At 37.9% G+C, this 24,500-nt stretch overlaps 1 protein-coding gene across 1 annotated transcript in view; it reads right to left on the bottom strand.

The window, feature by feature from the left end:
- LOC150077154 (adenylate cyclase type 3-like) overlaps nt 1–24,500 on the bottom strand; it is a 99,748-nt gene that overhangs the window by 64,215 nt on the left and 11,033 nt on the right. The window contains exons 2-6 of the mRNA XM_090386616.1: nt 18,104–18,253; nt 17,866–17,984; nt 10,002–10,113; nt 8,770–8,897; nt 2,188–2,346 (exon numbers count right to left, since the gene is read on the bottom strand). Of these exons, the coding sequence (XP_090242742.1) occupies nt 2,188–2,346; nt 8,770–8,897; nt 10,002–10,113; nt 17,866–17,984; nt 18,104–18,253 (668 nt within the window). The remainder of the gene's footprint in view (nt 1–2,187; nt 2,347–8,769; nt 8,898–10,001; nt 10,114–17,865; nt 17,985–18,103; nt 18,254–24,500) is intronic.

The following is a 24,500-nucleotide window of genomic DNA, read 5'->3' as shown; positions in this document are numbered from 1 at the left end:
TATTTATATTTTTTTATTATTCTGTTCCTCCCATCAGCATGAACAAGCAAGTTAGTCAGACCGGGCAAGATCTGAAAATTTGTACAAAAGTGTATATTTTAAAATTCCTGTGCACCCTCCTAGCCAACTTGCTGTACAGGGGGTGAACCTTGTGTTAATAAACTGATAGTAAGTAAGTAAGTAAGTTTTTCTAACACAGGGTTCGGTGTTGGGTCCACTGTTGTTTTGTATATTTATCAATGATATTGATGAAGTTATATCAGGCTTAGTGTCGAAGTTTGCAGATGATACAAAGGTTGGTAGGGTTGTTAATGACAGTAATGGCAGTGTGCTACTGCAACAGGATCTAGATAATTTGGGCAGATGGGCTAAGAAGTGGCAACTGCAGTTTAACCTTGACAAATGCAAAGTACTGCATATGGGTAAAAGTAACCCGAGAGAAAAGTACCAACTGTGTGGTACTACACTTAAGGTGGTAGAAAATGAAAAAGACCTGGGAGTAATTGTGCAGTCAGATATGAAGTTTTCTGAGCAATGCAGACAGTCTGCCAGGGCAGATCATGGGATTTTGTCAATGATATATAGGAATTTTGCTAGCAGGGAAAAGGAGGTGATTGTCCCAATGGTCAGACCACGCCTTGAGTACTGCGTACAGGTCTGAAGGCCTCATTTTAGGAAGGATGTCGATTTGCTTGAGCGTGTACAGAGAAGGGCAACAAGATTGGTTAGGGGAATGAAGGGATCCTCTTACCAAGAGAGGCTTAAGTTCTGCAAATTGCAGTGGCTGGAGACTAGGCACCTGCGCGGTGATCTGATTGAGGTGTATAAGGCCTTGAATGGGTTGAGCACGCTGAATTGAATTCTGATGGGATCCTTCCACTTGTTCAGATTACGAACCTAACGGGACATAAATTCAAATTAAGAAAAGACAGATGTATAATAGATGTGCGGAAATTTGGCTTTAGCCAGCGGGTGGTTAATTGCTGGAACAAACTTCCATCTGTCGTTGTGGAAGTTGATATCTTAAATAAATTTAAGGAGGAACTAGACAGGATTTGGGGGGGGGGGAATGGTGTGATTTTTTTTTTTTTTTGGCAGATGCTGCATAAGCTCATACACTTGCTTTCTTGCATCACATGCCACTACTACTATTCGTCCACTGTTCATGTTTCTCGGCAAACTGTAACCCAGAATTCTTGGTTTTTTTTTTTTTTTTTTTGCTGGCAGTAGTGGTACCAGGTTCGCTCGTCGGCTGCGATATTCTATCTGTGATAAGTTGTGATTTCTGAAATTCCTTCTTTGTTAACATTGTGGATTGTTATTTGACTGACTGTATCTTTTCTGTTACCTTACACAAGTATCCAACCACAGGATTGCCTTTGGATGAATGTCATTTGGTTACTGAACCATTCTAGATATAACCAAGACACAGTAATACGTGAAAATCTCAGCACGATTGCACTTTCCGAGATACTTATACTGGCACGTCTCGTACCAATTACCGTGCCACATTCAAAGTAACTTAAATATTTCATGTTCCCCATTCTTGCACTGAATTGCATACATACAGTAATTTTTGCCACAGGATTGCCTTTGGATGAATGTCTTTGGTTACTGAATCATTCTCGATACAACCAAGACAGTAGTAGTACGTGAAAATTTCAGCATGGTTGCAGTTTCCGAAATATTTATACTGGCGCGTCTGGTATCGATTACCGTGGCACATTCAAAGTAACTTAAATATTTCGTGTTCCCCATTCTTGCACTGAATTGAGGCGCCTCGGTGGGCAGGAGCAGCAGTGCGTAGCACACGCTTTTTGATTAGACCGGGTTCGAGCCCGTGACCACCAAAAACGGAGGATGCGGAAAGTCAGGGAATGACCACCGCATATTCCCGGAGCAATATGGCCTCAGTTGCTAATGCTCCTAAAAACCAAATAACAAACAAACAGCACTAAATTGCATACATACAGTATTTTTACGTAACTGATCACTTGCTTTATATCGCATGGTACGAACAAGTGATGCTGTTACTGAAGGAGCGTTCCATTTCATGAAAAGGATGAGTGACTTGATAAAGTGATGTCTCAGTTTCATTTCAGGAACCTTCGAACAACCACAAATATAACTAGTTTCACTTGGTAACTGTTTTATAGGAATAAAAATTTAAAACCAAAGTCGCCATACCCAGGCATTCCACCGCTTTCCATTTTATTAGCGAACACAACATCTCGGCTGTAGACATCAAACTGCCATTGCCTCTGTCCGAGTACACCAGCTAGAACTCCTCCCGTATGGATTCCAACTCGCATGTCAACAGTAGACTTTGTCTGCTCCCTGACTGACCTATAAAATAATTTATATCAAATTAATATAGGATGTTTAACCCCTTTGGGAAATACTGTCTCGTGCACAGTTACAAAGTAAACTTACAAAAAAATATATAAGGATTGATAGCATACTGTAAATGTTAAGCTTGATTTTCTGCACTACAAAATCTATACACCTTCACAAAACTAAGTAGAACTGAACCTTTTCTCAGTTAATTGAAAAAGAAACCAGAAACAAATTTTTCTATCTAATTGAGTGAAATTGTCGGTCTATGCTACCCTGAGAACATTAACATTGTGACGATTTCCATTCAGTGAACATTGAAAAATGACCGCTCACATAATAACGTAGGCGCCACGAGAAAAGTAATAGCAACTCAAATACGCCTGTTCTGGATATCACTGATAGCATAAATACGCTTAGCACTTGATCGTAATTAACTGTACAGACCTAACGGTTTGCATAACGATTATGTTCGTTGCTCTTCCACTTTTCAACATTACAGTCGACTTGGTCAGTCTCAATCAAGGATTATATGGTTTTCTCCCAGAAACTCGCGTTTTTGATCTTACAAAATAATCAAACCGATCATTGTTTTGTTTTGCCTTTGTAAATTATTGGCACATCGACTCTTCAGGTCAAAGTGTTTCAGTCTCCTTATGGCGCTCAGTTCATAGAGTTTTGGTATTAGTACGAGTATTAGCCATATAGTGCAAAGAAGCCACAAGCTTTAGTTGCACTGGCCAAAAAAAAAAAAAAAAAAAGAAAAAAAAAAGTAAAAAATTGATAAGAAAAACAAATTATGCGCTTCCTCCTCACCTAGGTAACTATTCAGTTGACCTTTGAATTTCTTCAAACTGTCAGCCTCAATTACCTGCGGAGGCAACTTGTTTCAGTAATCAACGATTCGCTGACTAAAAGAAAACTTCCTACAATCTAGTATAAACCGTTTCCCATGTAATTTGAAGTTATGGCTCCTAGTTCTGCAATTCTTTATAACAGCCAGTATTTCCGCCTTCGTTCATTTTACTAAACCCCCTCAGAGCGTTATGAACCTCAGTCAGGTCCCTTCTAAAGTGCTTGGTTGCCAAGCTCTGTAGCCTGCATAATCGAAATCTTTCCTCGTATGGTCGCCATTTTGTTCCGATCTCACCATGCGAATTGCCCGTCTTTGGATCCTTTCAAGAAGCTCAGTGTCTTTTTGAAAATGAGGGTCTTCATACACAGTATTCCAAATGCAGTCTTACAATTGCCTTATACATTTTTTTGATAATAATCAATCGGACACAATGGGCTACTAATCTCCCATATCGGGTCTGGATAGAATTGCAAACACATACACATTCTCACCTAACTCGCGAGATTGTTTCAGCATGGTTCTATATTTATCCAACAAATCGTCAGGTCGTGTTTGTTTAATATCGTTAGTCACCATATGGATAATAATGCTCTCCTTTACCCTCCCCATTAAAATCTGATATCATCAGTTGTTGCTCCCCAAAACCACACCATGGTTCTCCACCTAACTTTATTACAATAAATGTTACCCTTTTCTCTGTCATTAGAGTAGTCTCCCCATAAGACTAAATCTTTAACCAGAGCAGTATGCACTTGACTGCATAACCAAGTGATGCACCCCAGATTCTGAAACCCGAATCTGGGATGCATCACTTGGCAGGTCACGAGATACTTGAGTCCCTGACGAGCTCACAGTTACATGTCTTAAGGACAAACACCCATTTCTTCAGTGACTCAAATTTTAGTTATGCACTGGGTTTTAATTTGAGATCAGTACACTTCTTACATCGTGTTGCATAGAAAAGAATCGTCAGTTGAGCTTTTTTTTTGCCTACTAGACTGACCTTAGGATCACGCCACAGGCTATAGAGACAACGAACTCATTACGCTCACTGTAAATGCGAGCAAGCATTTCTTCTGAGTTGTGTTTTCCTTTGGACGATGTATTGAAATTCGATCTTGTAACAACCGTTACTTGCGTGAAATTTCAACTTGAGAAAGATTACAAGATTTAAATGTACAGTATATTACACGATTTAAATTATCAAAGTACTACATAAATTAAACTGTTACCAAACTTTATCCACTAGTGAAGTTAAAAATAAGTTACCGAAAAGAATTTAACTTAGCAGAAATACTTTAGAAAAGTTAATAATTTAATTTACAAAATATTGTAGAAATTAATTTCGCAATATTCTTGAAATAAAATTTACAAATTACAGATATCAAATTTAAACAAATTGAAAACAAAATTGTCTACTCTATCAGATATGTGATCTTAATCCCCTTCAGTTAATCGCCAGAGCCAATATAAAACACAGTCTGCCCTTTCGACTGCCTACAGTAGAATCTGAATCTATTTTATCGTCTATTGTGTGTCTTCACAAGTGTGGATACACACTTTTGCATATACATAATACGCAACAGTTTATTCGTATGTTGTGCGGAATAAAAATCACGGAATAGCTCACGTAGGGTGGAGAAACTACTCTATTCATCTGAGATCGGTTGACTACAGTTCTGACTAAAGATGTCTTTAAGAATTCCTCCAATCTCTGGGAGAATTCGAACCCAGACCTCTCCAAACGAATGAGATGTGGGGAAACCACTATACTGTCACGGAATACAAATCAATCATTGAATGCCCACAATCTATATAATAATTTTCTTATGCCCATCTGTCCGGAACACGCTTTGTACTTGAATAATGCAAAAACTAAACAATCTAAAGAAAACAAAAAAAAACAAATTACAAAAATTTTTCCGACCGATTTTCAAATCCCGAGAATTGATTTAGCTTCCAGTGAAACTAACTTGCCGCCTGTTTTGAAGAGAAGACAATTTCTTAACTTTTGTCATCACAATAAACAAATCTCAGGGTCAGGCTTTCAATGACGTTTTTGCTCATGGACAATTTTACCTAGCAGTTTCCAGGTACAGATATTTTTTGTGCGATAATTGTAATAATTTAAAGGACGATATTAGTCATGTAAAAAAAATATATCAAATTGCATTTCTACCCGGGACGGACTCGAGTAGAAATGAAATTCTAACACATTTTATTTGAAATTGTAACGCATGAGCTAGCAGCAAAGGGAGCTGAGGGAAAGGTTTTTGTAATTACTTAGATATTAATCTTTATTTCTCCTCTGAAGCAGTTTGGCGAAATATTCGCCGCGGGTATTCTAATTTACAATATACTGACTGATTAAGGTCTTAGTTACTCTGGTTTTATTCTAAGTAACTCAGACCTTACGAGAACAACAGAGACACAGTTACCCTAGAAACTGTGCAGTCGCACATTTGCCATCTGGAAGCATACAACGTAGAAGTAAACCTGGCATCATATAGGTTCCGTTGTCAGTGATGTGGTATTATCCTTGGGGGGGACGAAGCGAATTTGGTAACTGCTGGAGTAAACACTGCCTGTCGCCAGTGTTTACTGCGGTGCTAGGCACTGCTGTGACTGCTCTCTTGAAGTTGCTGCTAGCACAGTAATTGTGATCGTTGTTTTTCCGAATCGTGTGGAAAAGAACTGGGTTCGAAAGGTTATGGACTCTTTTCCCTCTCCATGGCCCAGTTAGTCAATATCTTGCATAGTCCCCCTTTTCGGAAAGTCCAGTTCTGGCAAAACAAACAAAACTGCCCACTGAATACATGCAGCTTACAGACTGTTCATATTGAGACTCATGGCCTTAGTTACTTCAGCACTAATTCTAAACAACCGAACCAAAAGAAACCAAGAAACCTATGTAAAATACTTGTTTGCTAACAGGCATCAAACAACAGCTGCGAAACAGACCACCTACACTACTTTCCCCAACAATCATGTGGTCATAGCGTTTTTCCATATTTATTAAAATTACTTGTTCATAAATGCTGCATATATTAAAATGTAGTTCATATATCTGAAGCAGATCAGCTTTGTCGCTATATCTTACTGGAGACTGAATGTACGAATGACTAAGAATTGATCAGTTTTGAACCCGCTCGTTTACCGTGTGGTAAACGAGCTCATTACAAATTATCCTTGATTATCCATGTATGGTCTGATGATAGGATCCGGCAAAGGTCCTTTGTTACAAATTCAATGTAATTAGGTCTTAAACACTTAATAAACTAACTCTGTTTTGTCCACATGGTAAAAGAGTGCTTCGTTAAAAAAATTAATTATGGATAATCACCATGTACATAGCACCTATATAAGATTTATATTTTTCAGGACAAACAAAACGTATAAAAAAGTCGAAAACAAAATTTGGCCCACGTTGATAAGCGGAAGTCTTTAATTCCCTTGGTTAGGAATGTAGTGATATAAATACAAGATGATTATAAGTTTCTGATTATTGCAAGAAGTAGGTGACAATGAGCGGACAGATTGACAAAAGAGATATATCAAACTTCCATGCAGATTTTCTTATTATATTTGAAATTATAATAGGAATATCTCTAACTATTAATGGTTACAGATTCTCCTGTGAAAATGTAATTTGAAATTTTTTATCCCCAAGAAACACCGAACATGTCTAACAATGATTAACCAAGTTTGCACCTTCTAGCAGGGTATTTTTCTTTTCTCAAATTGAATCTGATGTTTATGGAAATTGCTTGGAATGTATGTAATTTTACCGATCGCGGAAACTATTATGTAATTTCTGTTTAAAATCGTCAGAACTGTATAATCACCCTGTACGAAGAAAGCACTGGTACAGTTTATATGCAGGCTGTTGTTAAAAGTTTCGATTATGCTCGTTTTTGTATTTCTCTGATCGTATGTTATTACAGACCTGCTTATACAGTATGTAATCGCTTTATCTTCAAAAATATTTTATGACTAACTGTCACCCCTCCTCGTCTATTGGTTGGTGTGGGTGGTGGTGGTATTGATGACGCTCTGTACATTTTGTTGTACATATTATTTACTGTATATATACATTATATATACAGTGCATACGTTGGTTCTCTGCATATGAACTCATTATGGAAGTTATATGTAGCGTTACAGAAGTTGACACTTTTCGAAGAGAATTTACGTCATACCCCTCACAATATAAATTTAGCTTGTCTGTCTTGCATGTTAACTGAGAAAACTGAACAACTTTTCTCAGTAAAGCACCAAGTGGAAAGCCTTTTATTTGAAGACTCCTCTTCTATCAGTTTTTATCTGTACTTGTCATTCTTTAAAGGACAGTTTCTTGGAAGTCTCTACGGAATAAAAGCAATATCGTGGTTTCCTTGGTAACCGAACTAATGCAATCCTGAGAAAATCTTTTTTTTTTTTTTTTTTTTTGTTAAGTCTTCTTAGTATCATGCTACGGCCGATAGTCGATCGAATGACAAGTCTTGCCTACCACACTGTAGTTGCGTGATATCGAGCACTTTGAAGGAGATACTTCATTAATGTTCGGAAGGCAGTGGAAGCCGTTTATTTTTAGGCATCGGTAACATTATCTGTCATGTATCAGCGATAGAAAAAGAGAGTGCGAATTCATGTCTCAGTTTTTTGTTCTCCATGAACAGGTAGGACACCCGGTCAGTTAGCGATGCGCCTCTGACACACAAATGAACAGATAAATCCAACCACGAGTTACCTAACTCCATTTTCTCCTCAGACTTTAAGGTCGATCTTTCTATTATCGAACTTTGTAGAAATTGAAAAAAACTCGTGACAAGTTTCATTAATCTCCCATATACAGCTCTTTTGGAAGCAAGGAATTCTAGTTGGAACGTCGACATTTTAGACAATCGCCACCCTTAAAAGTATCATCTTATAAATAAGAAGTGCCCAAATAAATGGGTTTACATTAAAAATTATCATAAAAGACCGTTTCATTACGAAAACTACTTTTGTAAATGTTTTTTTTTTTTTTTTTTTTGCATATTGCTGGCCAATCTTGCTGATTTCTTATTCTTTAACAGCACTCATTTCTGTGGTGCTTCATTTAGGTTTTGCTTAACCCGAGATGTTGGGCAATTCTAGGGAACGTGCAAAGCTTTTTGGTTCAATCAGCTTTGTGAAAAAAGCTACATTTTTTTTACGCAGTTAAATTTTTAATAAATGTGTTTGTTTCCTGTATTTTGCCACCGAAATATTTTTGTATTATAATTGTATTAATCATTGTAACACTGAACATTAAGCTCGTTTTTGATAAAAATGCGCTTAATGCCTTAAAAAAGGTAAAAGAAAGTGTTATAACGTAAGAGGACTTAAAATCTGTTTAAAATATAAGAAGTGGGAGGGGGTGAAAAATGGTAATAGAATGGCAATTGTTTTATTGGTATGACTAGCCGAAATAGCGAATTTAACCTGATTTGATACCTTCTAGATATAATCAAAAAAAATTTGGTGATGGGGGGGTTGTAATATGTATTTAGTCACGCAGAATTATACATGTATATCCTTCCTACTTAGGTACGTACTTTATTGCAGATACCATGCTTAGGCCCATGTGTACACACAAGACAGCATGGTCTGGCCGCTGTTCTGGAGCTCCACTGATACAATAGTAGCAATCCCCAAGAATCTTGATTCGTAACTGATGATATTTCTGGAAAGGGAGAAAAAACAGAACAAACAGCTTCATTAAAACATCACTGTTGTATTATCACCAGCGGTCAAGTGAAAATTAGTATTATCAGTATTATGCAATTGTTATTTTTTTTTTTTTCGATTTTAAATGAAACAGAAAAATTCCTAAAACATTTAAAATATTAAAGAAACTATTAAGATTTCGTTCAAGCGGAATAACTTAAAGATTTTTTTTTTAAAATTGAGTCTGTGGTGTCAAAGTGTGTACTTAAATGTGAAGCCAATTCAATGCAAAATATTTTTGATTATAGTACAGGAAAACATCGATTTGACGGACTATATGAGGTCTGTCCGCTAAATCCAGTTTTCCGTTAAATTTGAAAGAAGTACATAGTCTTCGAAGATGCTAGAAAGTTAAAAAAAAAAAAAAAAAAAACTGTGCTATGCCATGGTATAATAAAAGCTCACGTTGTAATACTGTGTGGCAATAATTCCGTCCCGGGATTAAAATACAGTACTTCCAGTCCTTCATATGGTCTAGATTTGGCCCCAAGCGACTTTTTGTTGCTGTTATTAAAGCTTAAAGTGCATCTGCCAGGCAAACGGATATGATTTCTATGAAAAAGTTAAGCAGCTGTAAAATGATAGTTGGCCTTCCACCCGAAAAAATTTTACTTGAATAGCATACGAAAACTTGTATGCGCTGGAATAAATGTTTATTTAGGTGAGGCTTGTGTAGAAAAATGATTTACCAAGTGAAGACAACAACTTTTTTATGTACAGAAGATAAAAAAAACTATCTACAAGTTTTTTAACTTTATTGAAGTAAAAACTATGTAATTCAGTAACGTTAATTTAAGAAGGTTAAAGTTACATGTTCGGCTTTACAAAACATCAAGTATATACAAAAAATAAATGAAATAAAATAAGTCCGTTTCAGTTGTATTCATACAATGCTATTATACTCGTATATTTAATCCTCTTAAATGAAAGATTTTCCTTTAATTCGTTTTTGACAATTTACATTGTATCGATAGTACACTTATAATGTCATAAAATGCCTTTATGACAAAATAAAATATTGAAAATGCAACTTAAGTTTCCAAAAGCATTACAAGCTTACCTCAGCAAGTTTATCGAACCGAGCGAACAGTTCATTTAAGGTACGAACAAGCTCTGGGGCTGGACAGGTAGAAGAGAATGCCGTGAATCCCACAATGTCTGCAAAGAGAATGCTGTAAAAAATATAACGCATAATTGTTTCTTAAAATTCTGGTATTAAGCTTGAAGATTGTCCAGAGTATTCACAAAAAAGTGAATTTGTCCAACAGTTTTAAATGCTTACATATCTCGAAAATTATATAAGGAGAAATTAAAATTATATAAATATTAAAATTATATAAGGGTCGAGGGAATGATGCCAGCAGTGGGGAAGATAGATCGCAAATTAGTAACACATACCCGATATCCTTCCTGATGAGGTAGAACATGCATTGAAGAAAATGGATAATCGGAAAGCCCCGGGTGAAGATGAAGTTACTGTAGAGTTGTTAAAATTGGGAGGAAGGAACATGACACAGCAACTGGCAAGACTTCACAAAATACATTAGTAAAAGCTTGACGCCTAAAGAGTGGAATAATGCAGTCATAGTTTGGCTGGATAAGAAAGGAGATAAATTGGAAATTATAGACCAATTAGCTTGTTGTCCCACATCTACAAGTTGTTCAAGGCACAATATGGCCTTAGTAGCCCTTGTGCCATAAAACAAACTATCAACCAACAAATTGTTCACAAGGGTCATTACTAATAGATTAGAAAGAATACTTGATAAGGATCAACGAAAAGAGCAAGCTGGCTTTAGGAAACGATTCTTAACTATGGATCACCTTCACGTAATACCACAGCTAATGGAGAAAGCAAATGAATATAGAACACCATTATGCCTGACATTTGTGGATTATAAAAAGGAATTTGACTCCATACAGCATAAGGCAATGTTTCGGGCACTGAAAAGACAAGGCATGATACCCCATACATTATGATTTTTAAGAAAATATTTGAGAACGCTTCCTCCATTATTAGACTAGACAAAGACTGTAGCAAATTTAAAATTGAGAAAGGAATTCGACAAGGAGACATTATATCTCCGAAGTTGCTTACTGCTGCCCTTTAGAAAGCTTTCAGAAGATTAGACTGGTCGCAGAAAGGAGTCAGTGTGAATGGAGAGTACCTAAACCATTTACGATTCACATGATCATAAGCCACGATCCCAAATAATTAGGGGAAAATCAATCAGTTATGAAGAGTTGGTAAGGATTTTGGACTGAAGATGAATATGGCTAAAACAAAAGTAATGATGAACAAGTATGCCACAGTAATCATTGAAGGTGCAGTAATTGAAAAAGTGGGTTCATATACTTACCTGGGACAAGTCATTAGCTGTAATAATAATAATAAATGGCTGGAAATCAAGAGAAGGATAAATTTCGGATGGATAGCATTCTCAGGAAATATAGTCACATTCTGAGGAGCAATATCACAATTTGTCTGAAACGTAAAATAATGAACCAATGTATACTCCCCACCATGACTTATAGAAGTTTTACTTCCATAAGTCATGGTGCATGGTGGAGAGTATACATTGGTTCATTATTGGAACGAATTATATTAGGAATCAGACTTAGTTAACAAGAGAAACGCATGGATTAGGCAGCAAACAGAAATAAAGTACATTCTTATCAAAACTAAAGAACTAAAATGGTCTTGCGCAGGACACATAGCTCGAAGACATGACAGATGGACTAAGAAAATAACAGAATGATACCCAAGAGGAGCTAAAAGAAAACCTGGAATACAACAATGGAGATGGATAGATGAAATTCACGAGTTCGTGGGTAGTAAATGATGGCCATTGCACAAAACAGAAGGAACTGGAAAGTTGCTGGAGAGGCCTTCATCCTGCAGTGGATTGAAAATTGCTGATTATAATTATCTCGAAAAATAAACAATTTATAACGGTATACATGACAATCGAATGGATTCGACCCTAGAATTTAAATAATTTTGACTGTTTTTCATAACAAAAAGAATTTAATACACTGTACATGGATATGCATGATTATTTGTATAGTAACTGGTACCTTCAAATTACAACTTTTTTCACGATAACGTAAATTCGTGTGTTTCGAGGATCAGGAAATTTGGATGGATCATTTATTTAATGAAGAAGCAAGCTACCACCGTAAAGGTTTGTATACGCTTAGTCATGGCTACGTTCATTAAAACTGTGTTTCTTTATGTCAGGTATACAACATTTCCTTCACTTTCTTCTGCAATTTGATCCTGAATTGTGGCTCGATTTCGCCACAAGATTTAACCGTAATCCTGTGCCAAAGGTATGTTCGTGTCAGACGGCACCTGGGATTTCTCCCATCTCCGCAATCCTGTGCCAAACTGAGATCTGGCCCTACCAACAGAGCCCACCCAGCACGAAGTGTTGAATGTCATTCAGATCACAAAAAAACAACAGCTGATCGTAGCCATCAATTCTCTACCAGCTTCATCAACCACCGGTGATGGAGTTCCCCAATCCATGCTCAAATGCCTAAGCCCGTACATTATCCAGCTACTTTTAATTATCTTCAACCAGTTACTCTCGAACCAGATTTTCCCACAGCAGTGAAAAACTATCTCATCAAACCTTTAGCTAAAGTTCAGTTGCCATTTCAACCTAAATTTCCTTCACTTTTTTTTCCATGGCCTGAAGCTCCTGGCCCCATCGTCACTAAGCAGATCTTGCCCAATAAGCCAGCCCAAATTCACTACTCCCTTCCAAGCAGATCAACGATCACCAATCTACTAGCGAGAAAGCACGAGTACTATCTTGTCAGCATTTGAGAAAAGGCAAGAACTAGCTGTTACTTACTTATACATTGAGGCCGCATTTGATGTCGTCCAAATAAACCAACTTCTCACTCTCCAGGAATGCCACTTCCAGATCACGGAAATATACTATGCTTTCTCTAGTCTCTTCTGTATGACAGAGTTATAAAGCTTCATACAGGAGATCGCACCCTTACAAGATCCGTCACTACAGGAGTCGCACAAGGAGGGGTCCTTTTGGGCTTTCTGTTTTCATCTATTATCTCTTCACTGGTTGCACATTCTCGGTATCTACTGAACTGTGCCGATGATATCAAGATACTCACTCCCATCATCCCCATTCAAGACCTAGATCTGCTAAAGGCGGAAATTAACAAATTAACCTCTGCCAGTTTGGGCTCAACATCAATCCTGCTAAGTCCGAATTCATGGTGTATTCACTGAAGCAAACTCCATCTCTCCAGCCTTCAGTCGGCAATACCCTCATCCCAATTGTGTCCAGCCATCATGACCTAGGAGTTGTATTTGATTCCAAACTTCGATTTAACCCCCACTTAGACATGCTCCTCACACGTACTTCAAGACTCTGGTGGATAGCAAAACAACATCTCCTACATATCACCGATAAAAAGACAGCCGTGAAGCACATAAGAACAGTTATCTTTCCACCTTTACTCTATGCTGCTGAAATTTGGGCGTCATCGCCACCGTCAATAAAGAAACCACTCTTTGCCGCAGAATTCTGGCTCCTAAAGTGGGCCAACAGGAAGCACAACCTTTTAGCTCTGATTCGAACCACGCAGCTTGCCGACTCTCTCGGGATTCCACGGCTTCCCACCTTGATCGACGGCCAACGTCTCCTAACAACAGTCAAGATGATAACTGGCATAATTGCATTGCAACACCTTCATTCTGGGATACCTGTGGCTGGAGGGTTCCGCTTGCTGCCCTTAAGGCCAATTCCGAGCTCTACCCGCGTTCAGCACGACTCCATCTCTTGGACAGGTTCCTCGCCGACCTGAACAAATTCGCCATTGACCGGACTTCCCGAAAAAAAAAATTATGACTAGCAGGACTAATCAGCAATGACTGATGTGTACCTTGCATCTGCTCCTGTGTGATTGAGCTGGTGCTCTTATCTCGATGTTAAGCCAGCTCGATCAGACCTAACTCTCGTGAGGAGTTTTCTCCTTTGTATTAAAATATCTTTTCATTTGTATAATTACCTTTTTTCATTCTGTAAATACATTTTTGTGAATATTCTGTACGTTGTATGAAACTAAAATAAAGCATGCTTGCATATACTTATATGCAAGCATACTTTACATACTTGCATATTTTTAATATAATTAAAAATATTATGAATGGAATTTAAAAAATTATTTACTGGCTTTTTTAAATTCATTAGAAGCCTTGAGCAGGCCAGGAGAGTATAAAGTGTCAACCAAGCATTAGTGCCATGCAGCGCATCCAAGTGCAAGAACCGAAACGAATTTTCCTCGCTAAATATGTCACGAAGAGAACGCTTTTAGGAAGATGCTATCTATATGAGAAGCCCATACATAAGACGAAATCAGGCACATTGCCAGAAGAAAAAAAAATCTTTCGAAGTTTCTGCATGCGTTTGGATAACGGTGTCAATTCCAGATGTTTATAAAAACTACTGAAACAATATTTGCTGATAAACGAGGATCTCTCTCTCTCTCTCTCTCACACACACACACATGGAATGGGAATGTTTACTATTCTAATTGCTTGTTTTTTTTTTATATAGCTACAAACAAGCAATGATGTTTTTGAGACGCCTTGTATATGCATAATGCCATGTTTCCTTTACCATGAGCGTCCGCATGTAAAATTCAACTGCTAGTGGACAGATTTTATTTTTGGGCCCTTTAAAACGCTTTGTTGAGCCATTCCAACTTTTATTACTGTCGGATTTAGTAGAAATCCGGCAATTATTATTATTTTTTTTTCCATTCTCGAGTAATAAGTCGACTCCGAGTGGACGGATTCTCATGAAATATTTTATATTTGGGTCCTTTAGGAAGATTTTTATACACATTCCAAATTTCGTGAAAATCAGAAATTTAATTTATTAATTATTAATTATTCATAATTATTCTTTCACACATCATGTCCATAAGCTACCAATACACCGTATATTGTAGCAGAATCACTAGATATTATGTTTGCTGCCCTGAGCTGGTTGGAGGAATGAATGGGCAATGTAGAGGATGTGCAGAAATAATAATTTCTCTGTTCGCACATAAAATTCGTTGATTTTTGCTCTTCTGTTTTTTATTATTAATCATGAATTATTATTTTATGCTAACGCGCCTAGCACTGCATACATTGACTAACTTGTTTTGTTTATAAACAAAATTATTTCAAAGAAAGTTATAATAAATTTTATTTTACTAATTAGCTAAAAATGATTGTATGACTTCAGTTTACTGATAACACTGTGATAGTTTGCATTAAATAACATTGCGGATACAAATTTTCATCGCATTAAATTACAATAATTGTCTGTAAAATTTCACTGAATTATTAACTTTTTTTTTCCCCTTTCTGTCTAATGCTCTCTTATATTTTATTTCTAATCATGAAGAAGCTTCAAACCAGAACTTCTGTACGACTTAATATACCCATAAATTTTATTTTCCATTTTTTATATGAAGAATTTCTGGTTTCTGGACTGTGCTCTTACAATAAAATTTCGCTCTACCAAATATCGGAGGAAATGATTTCAAAAGAATGATTCGTTGAAATAAATTCTGGTACATTTTTATAATACAGTATATAGAAGTAATAATTTCAGGTTTATTTTACTTAAAATGTCGTTCTGAACGCATATTTTATTTTTTAGAAAGTATCACACATTCAGATATACAGTATAATCGTTTTAACTTATTTTTAAGTTTCACGCATCAATACGTTTATTTTTAATGTTTAACTTCAACTCCCCCCCCTCCCCATTTTAATACGAAAATTCAACTTTAGTACAGTCTAAAATGTGTAAGTTCAAATTGTACTACGCCATAACCGTATACGGATTATACAGATTTTCCTTGTAACTTTCGTTTAAACGAGACTGATATAAGAGTTGACGAGCAGTCTGCTACACGAAGTAATTTAACTGCAATTAAATTATTTCTGATTCACTCAGAGTTCAGACCTTTATTACTTAGTTCTACCTTTGATACTTAGTAAAGGTGCTATAAGTAAGTGAAGTCACCGCACCTACAGTTATTATTATTATAATTAGCCATATGGTGCACCGAAGCCTGAGGCTTTTGCTGCACCAGCCAAAAAAAAAAAAAAAAAAAATTCTGAGTTACCCTGAGAGAGAGAGAGAGAGAGAGTAGATGGGAATCATCAAGAAAGAAATGAATGATGATATCCAGCGCAGGACCCTGGGTGTGCCAAGCCCATACTCACCATATAGGCGCCTCCGTAGCCAGGTGGGAAGGAGCAGCAGTGCGTAGCACACGCTTCTTGATTAGACCGGGGTTCGAGCCCGTCACCACCAAATACGGAATGCGGAAAGGTCAGGGAATGACCACCGCATTTCCCGGAGCAATATGGCCTTAGTTGCTAATGCTCCTAAAAACAAAACAAAACATACTCACCGTATGTCAGCCCCTGGGATTATTATCATAATTGTGAAAATATCGTTAAAATCATATTCGTTGTAACGGGATTTTACTGTATAATTTTAATCGCTTCCCATTCCATCAATTTCTTTAGCTAAAAGTTAGTACCAGCACGGCTGTTGCCCAAGACTTTCTCTCGGCAACTCTTGTGTTATCCAAAAGAGTTATCCTCTAAATCAGTCACAAGGGCTAATGTCTGGAAAATGGGGGAGGGGTGGTTGTTCTCAAGTATTTCCCATTGTTACCTCCACAGTAATGCTCTAATAGCACCAACCATACGACACCTTATAACATCGTACGAGATGATTAGCTCTCTGTCCCAGAAAATGTCGGTGTTTTTATTGTATCGATTGCCAAGTGCCGCGGTGTCTCCAAGTACGAGTAAATGGCAGGGTACGGAATTTACAGGCGTTTGGTAGTATACCGCAGAATGATGGTTAGTGGTACGCAGTAATCAGTGTCACATAAATCATCCGTTTCTCGTCTGAAATTGGGAAAAGGAAAACGAGAACTTGGATGGCGCCATGCTTTCTGCAATTTCCCATTCATTAACACTTACGAAACCGTACAACTGATCTCTCCTTTTATAAGTAGTGTAAGCCACGTAATTCATGCTCATGAACGCGTGTACACCCAAAAGTTGCCACTACTTTTTAAACAACCCTCATAAATTTCGTAAATATGTTAACATGGTGAGAGTGCTTTTAACACTCATAATTGTAAACTTTTATTATGACAAGTTTATTTTTTATTGATATGCATATATTTGTGGTTTTTAATCTATTGTATAATGTAGCCATGCCTCCTGCAAAATACTCAAATTATCCTATTGTTAGTTAGGTAATTAGAGGAACTAAAAGCAGGGATTGAAATGGAAACTTTTACAAAATGGAACGTCCATTAATAAGATATCTTTATTTTTAAAAATCAAGGTCAAGTGTGCATAGCATTATCGGTCCGTATGATGAATCGGAATATGCAGTGACTCATCGAACTTAAGTTTAAAGGTAGTACTGCAACATTAGGGAAATGTTCCCCCCAACCTTCTTTTTCAAAATACGTTAATTATAGAAAACACTCATGGCATATCTGACCTAATGCGTTAGCAGTTGTTGGTATGCATTGTTTTCTTTACAAATGCGAGTCGAGCAAAGACCAGATTATTTAAATTAAGTTCCCAGGCAGCTAAAGCCATGAGGCGTCAATATGTGCGGTTTCTAAACTTCTGCATTTCTGGTTGGTTTTGCCGGATGGAAAATCCAAAGTTTCGGAACTTACAAAAAAAAAAAAAAAAACGCACGCAGTCCTCATCTGACTAATTCATTGGGGACGGTGTAATGGAGAATGCAACTCTAAAGGGGCGCATTGCATTACTGTAGCGAGAACGTCGTCAAATAAAGTGAAAGCCCTGAAGGTGTCAACATAACATAAACATTTCAGACTACCTGACATTCTCATGCCGGCTCATATATATCTTCTTGAACTGCCCTGTCACTACTGCTCCGAGGTCTTGACGAATTTCAGCTGCTACATGCTGTGGAAGGACGGAAAGTAAAAGCTTTTCCTGGAAAAAAAAAATTAATGCTTTTAACTCATATGGAAAAGATAAAATTTTTTAACAAAATATTTTACTTCTTAAAGCTATTTCATAGTTTGAGGAGAAAGAAAGCTGTTCTCGCCTACCTGTTTTTGCGATTCTTCTTCTAGAGTCATCTTCGTTTCTAGGCTCTTACGAGTCTCCAGGAAAGACTTTCTTTGTTGCCTCTCGGTGAAGAAGTAGGACATGATGCCAAGAATATTGGAGCACAGGAACAGAAGGAAATTAGCTCCTATCTAACAAAAGAAAAAGTTCCTGATGCTAAGAAAGCTGTATTAGCTAATCTAGAAAAACTTCCCATAATCTTATCTTAATGATAAACTTTGACAGATGGTTTGGACAGTCAGTATTTCTGAGGTAATAAATAACCGATAACTTGATTCAAGAGGCCAGACTGGCGGGGAGGGAGAGAGAGAGATTGGAATTTCGCCAAAGCAACAAAGGCCACGAGGAGTCAATATATCATGTCTCTAAATTGCATGTATTCCGATGTCCGTTCATTTCTATGTTGAGGAATGCAAAACCTAAGTTTTCATGCAAACCTCGTTTTGAGACTAGATGAGGAAGTGAGAAGAAAAGACAGAAAAGATCCTATGAAGTTTCTATTCCACGTAAGGTCTTTGCTTTGAGTGCAGGCATAACAAGAGAATAAATTGAGACGAACAGATATATGTGATAAATAATATAAGTATCAATCAAGCCATAATTATATGTTCGTTGAAAAGAATTATGAAATATGTGATAAAAGAATTTTAACAGACGTTTACCATGCATAAATCAACGAAATGATTTTTTGAATTTTATCCATTCGTTTGATTAATTGATAATTCGCTGAGCGTTATCTGCTGAGTTCATCTATTTCGAAATTAATTCACTGATTAATGCTAAAAAATACATCTGTTATAATCATGCATTAATAAACACTAAGAGTATCTATCAATTGCAATTATTATTTGGTCAAACTGCACCTAGGGCGTGAAATTTTAAGGGAAAAAAAAAAAAAAGCGAGGTTCGGCATGAAACGTCATTTAATACAGTAAATTCGCAATGGTGTGTGTTTTTTTTTTTTTTTTTTGTCCTAAGAGCCATTGTGTTGTTTGTACCTGATGCTAAATGACTGACACTGTTTCTGTAAACCGATTTTCTACCGTTCTTTTTTCTGTTTTATTATCAAATACCTTGTCAACAACTTGCTTACTCCACCTCCTCCTCAATATTACATTTTTCATTTGAATATCAAAAGAATAAATTGTAAACATGATATCAAAAGCAGTTCCATATTCTTTATCTTAAAAGTGCACAAAAATTTCTTACATATTTGTTCGAAAATTTGTGTACGTATGGGTTCTCATAAACATTAAACACTCTTATATAGGAATATTTTATCTGTCGATGCCCATTCATAAAGTAGTGTGGCATCTCTAAATAGAAAATCCAGAATTTGTAATCTGCAGAAACAAATTCGCTTGGCGTTAGAAGGAAGTGGTAATCAAAAAGAAAAATTTCCATTAATCTACAGAGGTGATAAGTATTTCGAAAATGTATACTGTATAAAGAATTGAGTTATGATTTGAAATTACCGCCTCGACATTTGACTTCGGACATGAGTGAAATTATCAACAGCGTAATCTTATTCCACCATCTATTTTCGGTAACGCTACTTTCTTAAAAATAACAACTCCAATCGTGATAGCCGAATTATTTTCCTTTAAGAATAATACTTTTCCTCGAATTCTTCATATAATATATAATAGTAATAACCAGCACATCCTGCTGCAATGCAGACTCAACAGCTTCAAGCTTGTGAGCTCCATGTTCTCGATAAATATCATTCTCTGCACTAAGCTCAAGACTGATGAAATAGAAGTATGCAAGGATCGAACTTTACTGGGTTCAAATCATCGCAAAATCTTTTAGTATTATGCTCTTGTTTATACTTCTGTGTAAACCACTAGATCAGAGTTTACGATAAATCATGAATACGATTGTTAATCGTATTTTGTAGTCTCGAGCTTGAACCACGGTCTACACAAAGAACCTGTGCCACTCGTCTACACCAGGCCTAATTATATCATATTATATCTGTTTGCAATATTACGTTATCATGTACACCCTCCTAGCGGAACAGGCTGTACAGGGGTGAACCTAAAGTAAATAAAATGATAACACTGAACGCTAATGAAAGCAAGCGTGGGCATAATAGTGAAACAGTTTGCCTGTGAAAGGTCTGTGCTATGTGGGGTTCTGGATAACACACACACAGTAACGAAAAGTCATTTTCCAAGATTAGGGATGGAATTCGCGGAACAAAATGCGGACAATGATTCCTTTGCTTTGTGAAGGCTGTGAAACAGGATATCAATTTAATGGCTAAGGCCTATATGTTCTTGTTCCGAAATAGTATAAGACTGTTGAGAGTGATGGTAATTACGTGCAATAATAAGGTACATTTCTGGATAAGGTATACTGTATACCTAAAGCGTGTACAAGTAACAGTGTTTTAGAATAAAAAGTTTTGTAACGAAATGCGAAGCCACCTACTTTCTCCAATTTCTGTACAAATTACTTTTGAAAGACCTTCGTACATTATTAACTAGAGAGGTCAAAATCGAATAATCGAATATATTTTGATAATCGAGTGGAAAAGTGTAATCGGAAATGTGGCTGACGGGGGGGGGGGTAACAGATACGCGCAGAGAGAGAGAGATTTGATAACATTAGTTTTATATCGTTCACTGGCATTTCTTTTTTTTTTTTTAACTTTTAATTTAATTTTTATTTTACCATAATTTAAGTTTTATTTTAATAATCGATTATGGCAATTATTCGATTATTGAAATAATCGGTTATGAATCATTTGATTATGCCCATCACTACTGTTAACATTGTTACGAGTATTATACCGTTTTTCATCCTTCCCCTGACATCTTTCAGCTTCACCGTTGATCATCTCATCACTGAATGTTTCTCTTCCATCCCTTATTACTGTCGATTTTAATCATCTTTGCTCTGATCACTCTTATACTATCATATTTGTAAGTCATAACAAATCTCACATACGTTAACAGATCAAGAGGACGATCGACAGGACGTTAAAGCCCCTCCCCCCCCTTTTCGTAATTTAGTTTTTCTTCCTTTAAAAATAAAATACACCGATGAGCCAAAACATTATGACTACCTACCTAATATAATGTTGGTCCACGTGCAGTCAAAACAGCTCGTACCCGGTGAGCCATGGATGCTACAAGATTTCTAAATGTGTCTTGTGGTATCTGGTATCAACACTTAACAAAAGATCCTTTAACTCCTGTAAGGTCCGTGGTTGAGACGCCGCAGATCAGAGTTGCTGTTCCAACACAAACCACAGATGCTCGAAGGGATTGATGTCTGGGGAATTTGGAGGCCAGGCAATACCTAGAAGTCTTCCACATGTTCCGCGAACCAGTCTCGAACTATATGGGCGGTGTGGCATGACGCATTATCCTGCTGAAAGACGGCACTGCCAGACCGTTGCCATCAAAGGGTGTACCTGGTCAGCAATTAATATTTAGGTGTAAGGTGTATTTAGTGTCAGATGGCACCAGGGGTTCCCCCCCCCCATCTCCGCGTAGTTTTCATTGTGGGTGTACCAGTTCGCTGGAAATGCCAGAAATTTTTAAGTGTATGGATATGGCATGTGTAGTGTCGTGTACTGTTGTTCATCTGGTCGTTTAGTCGCAGGAACCCTACTGAGGCCCAACGTTGCCCCATCTTCGCCCCATGGAGGCAGACCAGGAACCCAATAGTTTTAGTTTCACTCTGGCAGGTCCCACCACCTAATTTCCTGAAATTTCAGTGGCTAGGACCTATTAAAAAAAAAAGTATTCTTATATTGTATTATACACACACGAACATATATACACACAACGTGCATACACATACCAGCGTCAATCGTGGGGGGGTTGATGTCGCTTGAGTTGATAGGCAGGAACGTCGGCGAAGATATTTTGGATGTGTTTAAATTTAGGTGTGTGTAGGGGCTTCGTTAGCGTGAAGATAGAGAGGGGGAGGCTGATGACTGGGGAAAAAAGGCAGAAGTATGGGGCCAATAGGGAAGACAGCCCCCAAGTTTCAGTGGGGCATGCCCATGCCCCACCAGAGAAGAAATGAGGGTGGGGGATGGGAGGATTGTCCCCCGGGAAGTGGGGTTTAAAGGTGAAGGGGGCTAGGGTGCCCTATTCAGGCTGCCCTAAGGCTTTGGCAGCTAGGCTGCAGCTTGTTCTCTCCATTCCTGTCCACTTAATTCAAAATTGGACGCTCATGGGGCAACCCCCGTTCTTTTTTTTTTTTTTTTTACCCTTTGACTTTTCTTTTCCATTCATTCTCTTCTCTTTCACAGTTTATTTTTACAGGAATTGTCTCTGTCTTATGCGATTGGTTTATGATACTGTATTATTAGTCTCGATGTATGGCAATTAACACCTTTCTCCTTAGTCCTGTGCATACTGGGAAAGCGCTCGGTACTCCTCTTCTGTGCGAGTGAAGTGATTTGCAAGTCCTTTGGAGGGAGGTAATGGATTTTAGTAATGAGAGTGCATCTGAGATTTTCGTATTGTGGGCAGTCGAAAAAGCAGGTGGTTCCAGTTTTCGACCTCCCCGCACGTGCAATTTGGGTCATCGGTGAGACCGAAGCCGAACAGTTTCTGGTTGAAGGGTCCATGTCCTGTGAGTAACGAGGTCAGGTGCAAGCCCGGGAAGAACCATCCCGGTTGCTTTGGGTATATTTTGTTCAGTTCTGGAAAGAATTTACGAGTGATCTTGCCTTTTGTCGTCTCTGTCCATCTTTGCTGTCATTCCTGAAGGAGGTACGTCTGTAGTCGGGCTCTTTCCGTTTTTTGACTGCTTGCTCGGTTGATTTTGAAGTCCTGATGATTTGTCGCCACTCCCTTTGAGTGCAGGTAGGGCAGTCCTGCTTTCACAGCTTCTAAATCCAGGGGGAGCGAGGCCAGCAAGCACCTGCTGCGCAGGTGTGCTTACCATGCAGCAAGCTCCGGTGGTTGTCAATAGGAAGGTCCTATGTATCATGTCCAGGATTTTCTTGTTAGTTACTAGTGATGTTTTGACCATACTGCAGCTGCGTAGGTTATTGCTGGGATGAAGGTTGACTTATAATATTAGGGTTCGTTTTTTCAATCCCCAGTCCATCCTCGTAATCCTAGCCATTAGGGCTGAGTATCTTCTTATTTTCATTCTTATGTATGAAGGATAGGTTTTTATCTAAGATAACTTCTAAGTACTTCATTTCGTTGGTGAGTTTGATGGTCAGGCAATTCATTTTTATTTGGGGCGGACGCTGTACCTGAAGAGTTCCTTTCAGAAAGATGGATATGGTTTTCGTCGGTTCAATTTTTAGCTGGTTTTTTGTGGCCCAGTATTGTAATTTCTGCTTTGCTTGATTACCGATGTTTTCCAGTTGGACTCTGGAATCCGTCTCAATAGTAATAATGAGATCGTCCGCAAAGGCTTGGGCCTCGGCCAGCCCCAGGTCCTGGCACAGGAATTTGTCCAAGACCATGTTCCAAAGGAGAGGCCCCAAAACAGACCCCTGCAGACAGCCCCTATGTACGTTTCTTGTGATTCTTTGATAATTTCTGTTTATTTCCACTCTTCTGCCTGAAATGTAGTCTTCCATTGCTTTGTATAAGTTGATGGGTACTGCAGCTTCTCTCAGTCTGGTCAGGATGCTTGGCCACCAAAGTGAGTCGAACGCCCTGCCGAAATCGACTGAAATGACTAATAGATATTTTTTCCTGCATGCTTGTGCTTTCCTAAGCAGGTCTCCAAGGGCATCCACCGTAGAGCATCCTGACTTAAAGCCAAACTGATTTTTAGCTGCCAGGTCTGCTCTTTCATAGTGATTCTGTATCCGAATGTGGAGCAGCCTCTCGTATAATTTACTGACGACTGAGAGCAGCGCGACGGGTCTGTATGATGCTGGAATTTCTGGGTTATGATGTTTAGGTAAGTGTAAAGTGTGTTGATGTCTAATGGTACCAGGGGTTTCCCCCATATCCGCGTTGCTTACATTGTGGATGTGCCAGTTTGCTGGGAAAGCCAGAGATTTAAAAGTGTGTGGGTATTGAATTTGTGTTATGTTGTGTACCGTTGTTCATCTTGTCATTTAGCCGCTAGACCCCTGCTGAGGCCCAACGTTGCCCCACTTACGCCCCTTGGAGGCAGACAAGGAACCTAGTAGACTAATTTTACTCTGGCAGGTCCTGAGATTTCAGCGGCTAGATCCTAAAAAAAAAGTTTTATATATATATATATAAAAATAACGCACACACACACACACAAAATATATGTGTAAAAAGGCCGAAAGTGGGTGTAGTTAATTTGGAGTTGTTTAAGGTTTTGGTGTGGAGGCATACGCTTGCATAAAGATAGAACAGGAGGAGACTGTAGACTGGGGGGAGTAAGGCAGAAGTATGTGGACAATAGAGT

This window comes from Mastigoproctus giganteus, chromosome 12 (genome assembly GCF_048544385.1).
Source record: "Mastigoproctus giganteus isolate SK-2022 chromosome 12, ASM4854438v1, whole genome shotgun sequence".
Classification (NCBI taxonomy): domain Eukaryota; kingdom Metazoa; phylum Arthropoda; class Arachnida; order Uropygi; family Thelyphonidae; genus Mastigoproctus; species Mastigoproctus giganteus.
This window is presented reverse-complemented; position numbering and strand designations above follow the sequence as displayed.